This window comes from Fonticula alba (assembly GCF_000388065.1).
Source record: "Fonticula alba strain ATCC 38817 unplaced genomic scaffold supercont2.5, whole genome shotgun sequence".
Taxonomy (NCBI): Eukaryota; order Rotosphaerida; family Fonticulaceae; genus Fonticula; species Fonticula alba.
In genome coordinates, this window is record NW_009242975.1 from 2,035,582 (window position 1) to 2,044,978 (window position 9,397).

Genomic DNA, 9,397 nt, shown 5'->3' on the forward strand with positions numbered 1-9,397 from the left:
CCGAGATAATCGCCGGGATGTGGACGCGCGCCCGGGGCCCGGAACGCACCGCGCGACTGGCTCGGCCCAGGGGGAGATAGTGTGCCCCCCCCCCCACCCCCCCGGAAGTGTCCATAAGAAAGGTCTGGGCGGGGCGGGGCGGGGCAAGCAGTCCGCCCCTGTACTGTGTCTAGCAGCGCCGATCGCCAGCTCGGCCGGATGCACCGATCCTCGGGACCATACCCCTGCCCAACCTTCCCCCCGGGGTGGGGGGCCGGGCCGGGCCGGGCCGGGCCGGGCCGGGCCGGGCCGGGCGCGCCGATATCTTTCCGGTCCAGTGTGATACCCCCGACGGCGGGCGCCTGGTACCCGCCAACTGCGTGGTGGTCCCTGCGCATGCGCGCTCCCCTGGGGCCCGGGCCTCGAGCCTGCTGCACTCCACCGTGCCGCAGCCCCAGCCACCCGGCCCCGCGCAAGGAACAGCGGGGGGGAAATGGACGCGGGGCCATGAATGGCCCCGGCCCCCGGGCTGGGAATTTATCCACCCCACACATTCCATTCTCGCCAGGGCTCGAGCCCGGAGAGGCGCGCCTTGGTGCGCGGGCAGATCCCCGTGTCCCCCCCTCCCCCGGGCGGTCCGGCCCAGGGAAAAGAACCCGTCCCCCCTGCCCCCGCCGTGGTCAGGGCCTTTCCGCGCTCGAGGCAGGGCCCGGCATCTGGGGGCCCCGGCGGGGCTGGCAAGCAAACGAGAGAGGGGCCCACGCCCGCTACCATCCAAGTGCCAACCCATCCTGCATGTGATCCTGCCACACGTGCGCTCTCGGGCTTTACCCACAACACGGGCGGCATACCCGAGGGCCCGGGCGCCGAGGACAGATCGTCCCCCGGTGGCAGGTGCGTGAGAGTGTCGGGCGCAAGTCCGTGTCGAAGCCACAGGGAGAGCGGCATCGGGGGGGGGGGGGGGGGGGGGGGGGGGGGGGGGGGGGGGGGGGGGGGGGGGGGGGGGGGGGGGAGACGCTCGGAACTTGTCGGCATTCGGCCTGCCCACTTTCAAGGGGGATGTGTGCGCTCGCGCGTGGGTGTGCTCGTGTGTTAACCTGCACACGACCATCTTGTTGCACCGGGCGGAAGGGCAGGCGCGAATGGAGCAGGAGGCAGCGCCCAGACCCGCCTCGGGCCTCGGGGCTCCTCAACGACTTTCCTCCGATTCCTCGTCCGTGCACCTCTCCAGACCTTCCTTGCCCTGACCTGGCCTTTGGCACCGCGCACTTTCCTCCTCGCCAACACCACGACCATTTCCGACCCCGAGGGACCCCCGGCATGAAGAAGTCCCGGCAGCCCGGCGGGGTTCTCCCGTTGCATGCGGCTCCCGGGGGTCTGACGCCCGACCGCTCAAGATCCACCCGCGGCCGACTGGCGCGCCTCCTGCTCTTGGCGGTCATGGTCTTGATACTCTGGGCCAACCTGCCGGCCATTTCGCTGCCTCCAATGAACCTTCGATCCAGGTGCGAATGCCATGTTTGCCCAGCGCCATCGTCCGCCCGGTCACTAAACTACCCGTCACCGTGGCTCCGCGTCCCGGACGCCTGCTGGGCAGACTCGGTGGGCAAGAGCCCGGCGCACAATCTGGTGGCACTCACAGTGGCGCCCACCATTTGACAGTCTTCACCTTGCTGAAGGTGCGCCCTGCGGCGCACGGGGGGCGGGGGAGGGGGGGCATAGGCCGGGAGGTCGGCAGTATGCCGCGGGGAGAAGGCTTGCTCACACATGCCACCGGGCACCGGGCCCGGCCATGGCTGGCCCATCTTGCCGCCCACTTGCAGGACATCCACGATACAGTGGAGACAACGTGCCTCGACGAGCCGCTCGGGTCGGGTCGGCGGCGGCGGTGCCGTCGCCTCCCCCCGACCAGGGGGTTTCAATGTCGGCGCGACAACTTTGAAACTTGGATCCGGTGTCTGAGCACATACAACGCAGTGAGCAGGTGCGCGCCCGGAGTGCATCTAACCCATCGAAGAGGAGGATAGTGTCTCCGGGCTGCATGTCGCCCTGCCGCTCTCCCCTCCTCCCGCCCGCCTCGCCCCCGCCTGTGTCTTCTTTCCCCGCGCAAGGAACTGACCATGTGAAGGGCAACAGCCTCCTTGCCATGGGGCCCGACACCCGACTTCTGATATACGGGAGCCGACGCTCGTGCGACACCCTGATGGCTGATGTGCTGCTCCCGGCCCTGACCCCGGCCCGGGACTACACCGTGGAGGATGCTCCGGCTCGGTGGCGCCGCGCCCCTCGTCAGACGCCTCCGGCCTATTGGTGGCGGCTGACCCGCCGGGACGGATATTCCCCGCGGGACGAATGGGATGAGGACCTCGCGCAGGGGCACACGGATTCGACGGCCGGCCCTGGCCCGCGCTCACTTCGATCCTTGAAGGGCATGGCCCCGGTCGAGGAGGCGGGTGCCGCCGCCGCCGCCGCCGCCGCGAGCCCCCTGACCATTGGCTTGGTCGAGTGCCGGCCCATCCCGTGTGAGGGGCATCTGGCGGCGCCGCGTTTGGATTGTCTGTTCGCCGATGCCTCGGCCGCGGCCACCAGCCCCGGTGGCCAACCCACGGCGCTTTACCTGTTCGCCAATGGAGACATCGGCTTCACACAATCCGGCCGTGCGGTCGGGCGCATTGCCCGGTGGGTGGCTCGGCGCCTGCCCGGGCGCGCGTTCTTCGGGGTGCGTCGCAAGGGGGCCTTCTGGTATTTTGCCCCCTTTCCCCGGGGCCCGGAGGAAGGGACACATGCGGCCTCCGGGGGGCCGGGCTGCCGGGTTGCCCGCCGCAAGCACTGACCATTCCCCGGCTCCAGGTGGGGCAGCGCGTGAACTTGGACCTGCCCCACTTGTTGGATGGCATGCCATCTGCCGGGCCAGGCCGCGACCGGGACACCTGCTCAGCCGGCAGCCCGGGCGAGCTTCTGCACCCGGCGCAGTGCGCCCTGCGGGGACTGGTTGCCAGCAGCCGGGCGGCCCTGCATGGCGACTCGGCCATCGACTACTTCTTGGCATCGCATCCGGTGGTACGCATGCCGGCATGCCCTGCCCGGGGCTGCCCCCATCACCCGGCACCCGGGCGACCCTTGCCCGGTCACACCTCCCTTCCTTGGAATTGCCCGCCCTGGGGAATGCCCCCGCGTCCACTAACCCAAGCTGTGGCGCCGCGGTCCGAGCAGATGGAAAAGATCGCCCAAGTTATGCCACCCTTCGTGGCCGGGCGCGTTCGATGGGACACCTGGCTACTGGCCTGGGCCGGGCGCCTGGCTGTCCGGGCGTCCGGGCCGGACGCCGAGCCGGTCCCAGTGGTCACTGTCGACCTGACGGCCGCCCTGAATGCGGTGCACTTCTCGCACGGGGTGCGCGGGGAATCGACCCGGCGGTATGTCGATCCGGCCCAGGGGGGAGGGAGAGCTGCCTGCCCCGTGCAGCCATGCCGCTGAGGGCCTCGCCCCGAAGGAGGGATTGCCGACTGACAGGAAGCCCATGCGAACACCAGCGAGGGGAATGACTTCAACCTGGCCCTGGCCCTGGGCCCGCCGATGGAGGACGGGCTGTTGCGGGCGGGCCCGGCCACGGCGGTCGCCGCCCTGGGCCTCACATCGAGGACTACCTTCGTTGTGCAGCCACTGGCGTGGACCCTCCCCCAGGGCCGGGGGATGTGGCGGCCCCCGATGGTGGGACTGCTCCCGCCTGGTCGGGTGCGCGCGGCCGCCCCCTCCACCGAGGATGGGGTGTCGCTGGTCGGACGGCACACCCTCTCCGCCGGGCAGCCACAAATCCGCGGCACCACCATGTGCACGCTGTCCGGCGGGGGCTTCGGTCCGGAGTGCACCCTGGCAGAGCGGAATTCCCGGCACTTTGATGGCAGCATCTTTCTGGTGCGCTCATCCGACACACTTCGTCAGCAGCAGCAGCAGCCAATGGACCCTTTGCTCTGTGGCCCCTATCGGGAGGGGCGACCGGCGCGCGATGACCTCGCCCTCCTCCCCCTCCCTTTGCATCCTTCTTTTCGGGCCGATGAACTTACCCCTTCGCCTCGGACGCCTCTGATGCCCGACTGTGACCGGTGGCCGGTGCTCTGGGGGGGGGGGCCGGTGTCCAGGCCGGCCATCGGGGGTTTGTGGTTGTCGCGTACCCGGCTGTGCCGGAACCGGCCGAAGCGGCCAAGTCCGCGGTGTATCTAGCCGCCGGGGCTCCCCCGGCCGAGCAGGCCCGCCTGGCAGGCCGGCGCATGGGCGTGCCCGAGGTGCTGTTGGCCGATTTGCCGGGAAACGGCTGGCCCCTGGTAGGCATGGCCGCTGACCCGCACGGCACAGAGCAGTCCCCGATGTGGCTACTGCTGGCCCCTCCGCGGGGCTCTGCCGGCTTGTACATTGACCCGCTGGCTCGTGTGTCCTTCGGCGTGGCGGAGCCCTTCCTCCGGGGACTGGACACTGGCGAAGTGAAGTGTGCGTGTGACCAGGACAGCCAGGGCGTCGGAGGAGGCTGCGAAGGAGGCGAGGCGGCCGAGATAGTGCCCGGTCCACATGTGCCACTTTTGTCCCTTCCATTGTTTCTGCGATCGCTGGTCCCGCTGTTCCAGCTGCTGATGCTGCTGCCCAGGCTTGTGTCTCACGCGACGTCCTTCACGCAACCCCCGAGGCAGATGATGACCGGGTGGCCAGACTCCTGCGAGCGGCGGTCCAGCTGGCCACATTGGACACGGTCATGCGGGCGCTCAACCGCGAGCACAGCGTTCTGGTCGTGCCTCAGAACGCCCTGGCCACGCGGCTGCTTACGGGTGGTGTCTTCCCCGGGCTGGACCCGGAGGCCGATGCCACGGTACATGCACATCCCCCTCCCTGGCAACGCCATGCCCACGAATGGACCGACCATGGCTGACATGGAAACGCGCACGCACGCACGCACGCACGCACGCACGCTCTCATACGCGATTGCCCGCCGACCAGGTGGCCCTGGATCACACCGGCACACTGGACGCCTGGGTGTATGCCATCCGGTCAGGGCACACCGGGCGATCAATCCTGCGGGCTCTGGAGAAGGAGCTCCGCACGCGCTTCACGCAGGAGTACCACCAGATGCTATTCGACTTGTCGGCCGCGGCGGAGGGGCCGGGGCCGGGGCCTGGGCGCTCCGCCTCAAGCCCCCCCGGCGGCGATCTCCTGACTGGCGCCTGGAATAAGCTCATCGGCAATGGGAAGTTCCGCATTGGCGGCATGACCGGGTACGAGCGATGAAGATCGGTGCTTTACTTGGGGGATCTCCCCCATTTGGACCTTTCTGTCGATTGGCCCTCGCCCACTGCTGCTGCTGCTGCTGCTGCTGCTGCTGCTGCTGCTGCTGCTGCCGCTACTTATGCTGTTTTTGTTGCTAACCAGCTGACTACTACGCCAGAGTTCTGCGTCTGCCAAGCGCCGGGAGCGAGCGCGCTGCACGGCGCCCGGCGCGCCCGGCGGCCGATATGTTTTTGACATGGTCGTCCTCTCTCCGGGACATGGCGGTGCGTGTGCCAGTCACAGCGGGGGAGGGCAGGTGCGGGAGGTGGGTGGTTTCTGGGCTCTTTTCGTCTTCTTCCTTAGTCTGCCCTTTGCTCCCGATGGCCGGCGACCTTCGGACCAGGGGATGCCGGCAAGCCAACATGCTGACTGGATGGACCAGAATTTGACGGCATGCATGGCCCGGAGGGAAAGGGAGCAGCTGGACGCGAGCGCCTCGCCCGTGGCGCCGCTCATCCCCTTGACCCTGGAGATGACCCTCTTTCTGGAGCCGCTGGGTGACGAGGTGACCGGGGCCTTGCGGGGCCGGGGCCTGTTGAAGGCCGAGCGCGATCGATGGCGGGCGCACCTGGCCGCCGGGGTGGTGGCCGCACCGGGCACCGGGCAGGGGCTGGCTCTGGCCATGTATGATGCCCTGGGGGTGCTGCTCAATGCCCTTCGTCGAACGCACGACCTTCTGGAGGCTGACGGGCCCGACGGGCTGGCGGCCGGCGACATGACTGATGTGTGCCTCGGCGGCGAGGCCCGGCTGGAGCTGCTGGCAGCCGGCTCCCGCGAGCCGGGCCTCATCGTGCGCATCACGCCGCAACTGCGGGAGGTGCGTGAGCGTGGGGCCGGTGCGTCTGCGATCGGCCCGCTGGCCATGGAGGCCGCGGCCGGGGTCCGCCAGGCCCTGCACCAGCTGGCCTGCATGGGCGTGCCGGTCATCTCGGATGTGGACTCCTCCGGGCGAGTTCCGCCACAGCAGATGGCAGCCGGGGGCGCCACCGACCCGGCCCCATGCGAGTGGTGCCTGGCCAATACGCGGGAGCTCGGGGTGCGCCGGGTGAATGCCCTCCGTCGGTTGGCCTCCGAACGTCCCAGCATGCCGGTGACCAGCTTTGAGGACATCGCTCGAGTGTTGGACCCGGCCCGAGTGGGGGGCTTTACCCGGACGGCGGCGGCCATCGAGCGAGCGGCCGTGGCGTGCCTCGGCGAGCTGGCCCCCGAGTAAGGCCCCGGTGCCGGCGGAATGCCGGACGGACGAGGAAGCCCCGCAGAGGGGGCGCCGCAGGGGGGATTAAAATAGAACGCAAGCAAACAGACCACACGCCACCATCTTGGCGCAGGCCTGGCAAGGGCGGCGGTACTGGGGGCGGGTGTGTGTGTGTGTGTGTGTGTGTGTGGCCGGCCTGAGGTATGGCTGTTTGGTGGGGGGCGTCGGCCCATTTCGCCGAATGCTACCTATCTCTCATTGGCTTGCTTGGTCCCCGTCCGCCGGTTTGAATGGTGATTGCCTGGGCGGATGTGTTTCTGGAAGCGACCGGCCGGCCACGATGGCCCCTGCAATAATGACACAAGCACAAGGCCCAGGGCAAAGCAGGGGGAAGACCATCAGATGGGGGCAAGAGCGGTGGAGGCGAGTCAGGGCAGTGGAGGCGAGTCGGGGCAGTGGAGGCGAGTCGGGGCAGTGGAGGCGTGCAAAAAGACCGGGTCGAAAACAACCCGGCCAAGAGGCACACGACCGGCAAGGCAAACAACAATGTCAGCAGTCGGTACCCGGCGCGGAAGACCCAAGATCCGGGAGCCGAGGCCGGGGGGAGACGCCAGAGACACGGACATGCCGGCGAATGTGCCCCCGGGTGGCTCGGCGTCTCGCACAATGGCGGGTGCCAGCCCAGAGGGCGGGAAGGTGGCCTCGTCGTGCAGAGTACAGATCGGAGGGAGCGGCCAGCCGGAGGGTCCCCTGCCGGGTTTCCGGTGGAAGAGAGAATGGACCGAATCGGGGAGGATCCTCTTTCCAGGAGGAGGAGAAGGAAGAAAAATGACGGAGCCCCCTCCTGAGGAGGGGGCTCTCAGTGAGTCAACCGAACTGGGGATCGAACCCAGGGTCTCTCGCTCCGGAGGCGAGCGCGTTATCCACTTCGCCATTCGGTTGGTGTGGGGAGCTTTCAAAAAGCGGCTTTTAAGCAGGACGGTTTTCTCGAGTGCCGGGCCGACACATGCGGACTGGGCGCTCCGCGAACTTGGTCCATGCAGAGACAAATCTCAGCCCGAAAATGGCGTGAATGACATTGTCTTAATTGTGTCTTGCGGGATATCGCTGCATGCAGTCGCGCCAGTTACATCCGGTGTGTGGGCGTGGTCGCCGTTGGCCAGCCTCCCCGGCAGGAGGATCCACACGCCCCGCCCCCCCCCCCCCCGTCCATAACAACTGGGGGGCCATACGGCGCCTGGTCAGAACGCCCTTGGCGCCGCGCTCCAGGCGTGTCAGGGCATGCGGGAGCGGGAGGGCCGGAGGAAGGGCACACGACGATGGCCGGGGGGGGGGGGGGGCCGCATCGGCGGGGCCGGGCGGGTGTTTTTCAAGGTGCGCTTACACGCACGCCTGTGTCCGTGTGGGTGTCACAACACTGGGGATGCGCCGCCATCGTGTGTGCGTCGGGGTGTGCATGTATTCTCCGCGCGCGCGCGCGCGCGCACGGTCATTTGCTCGGGTTCGCCAGTGGGCGTCAACATCCCCACGACGGGATGCGCACGTGCACGGGGGGGGGGGGGGCAAGTGCGTAGGTGTGCCTCCGGCGCCCGGCGACGGACGATGACGACGGTGACAGTGGCTGGGACCGGGGAGGGGAGGGGGACACCAGCGAACCGCTGCGGCCCATGTGTGCTCCGGGGACCAAACCGTTTGTCGCCGACGGGCGCGAACACGCCGACAAGCGGGATTCCGTGAATCTCCATCCCCGGGAACGTTCGCGCGCCGTAGCATGGGAAGGGCATGTGCGGGCGCCGGCGGGCCCGGGTCCCGACAGGCGGGGGGTGTCCTTCGCGGGCGTGTGTGTTTGTGTGCGGCGCCCCCCAAGGGCCAAGTGGACCGGGCACAGGATCGCCATTGCTCGCGAAGGCGAAAGCCGATGACGCAAAGGCCCGGCAGGGCGCTCGGGCGGGGCGGGGGGTGGGGGATGCCGGCGAGGGATGACCGCCGAGACACTGTTGGCGAGGGCGCACACGGATACGCGAGCGGGGGCGGAGCGGGAGAGGCAGGCCGACAGGCATGCACACCGGGCTGGCGCTCCCGCCCCGGGCGGTGAACAAGAGCAGCTCCGGGGCGGGAGGGCTGTGCTGGGCAACAGGCACGCACCCAGAGCGGCCCGGCATTCGCCGCTCCCCGCCCCCGATGGTGTCGTTGCCCACAGGGGGAGAGCTGGGTCCGAAGAGGAGGAGGATGCTGGCTAATGGGCACCTCGGGGGGGGGGCGAAAGCCGCGGGGAGATGATGCACCAGCCGCCCGGCGATGATGGACCGGTCCGGGAGGTATGCCACGACATGCGCAAGGCCAGACCCGGCTGCCGGCTGTGCGGGAATGGCGGCCCCGGTCCATTGCCCTTGATCCGAGCGTCAGCGGAGGGCGAAGAGGGGCCCCACTTTCGCCCTTGGCTTTCGCCGCCCGGGCGAGAGGGCACCGAATGGGCTGCCGTCGTGCGGCCGGCCGTCTCTCAGGGCAAGGCCAACGCGCCGGGGCCGGCTACCAGCCTAAAGGTGTGCGCTCCCCTCCTCCCCTTCCCCCGAGGCCTCGGAGCGCTGGTGGAGGGCGGGGAGCCAACGAGTAGGCCGGGCCTGCTGTCACCCTGGCCGGCGCTGGGGCCGGCCAGCGGGGGGCCATGCTCTCCCGGGGACGGGGGCCCCGCCGAGCATCGCCCCCCGAAGCGAGACGCAGAGGCAGGGGCAGGTGCGCAAGGCCGTCAGTTCGCAGAGGAGCCCCGCGTGTCCGGCCGTGGGGCGCAGGGGAGGGGGGGGGCTAATGAGTAGGCTTGAACGAGCATATTGTATTTCATTATCGGGCCATGTGGAGGGCGCATGCCCAATGATGGCCCGGGGTGGCGGGGACGGGGGCGCCGGGGGGGGG

General features: G+C 69.3%; 1 protein-coding gene and 1 non-coding gene across 2 annotated transcripts; one reads left to right on the forward strand and one right to left on the reverse strand.

Moving 5' to 3' along the window:
- Positions 1 to 1,299: 1,299 nt before the first annotated feature.
- H696_03613 (hypothetical protein) lies at positions 1,300 to 6,505 on the forward strand (the record flags this gene model as incomplete). The annotated part of the gene is made up of 11 exons (XM_009497485.1): positions 1,300 to 1,484; positions 1,577 to 1,658; positions 2,108 to 2,698; positions 2,830 to 3,039; positions 3,193 to 3,395; positions 3,513 to 3,894; positions 4,119 to 4,464; positions 4,599 to 4,837; positions 4,966 to 5,240; positions 5,411 to 5,516; positions 5,636 to 6,505. The coding sequence occupies 11 exons, from the start codon at positions 1,300 to 1,302 to the stop codon at positions 6,503 to 6,505; spliced, it is 3,489 nt and encodes a 1,162-aa protein (XP_009495760.1).
- Positions 6,506 to 7,355: 850 nt separating this feature from the next.
- On the reverse strand, positions 7,356 to 7,428 carry H696_03614. Its single transcript has one exon. It is a non-coding gene; the product is annotated as a tRNA-Arg (tRNA).
- Positions 7,429 to 9,397: the final 1,969 nt, after the last annotated feature.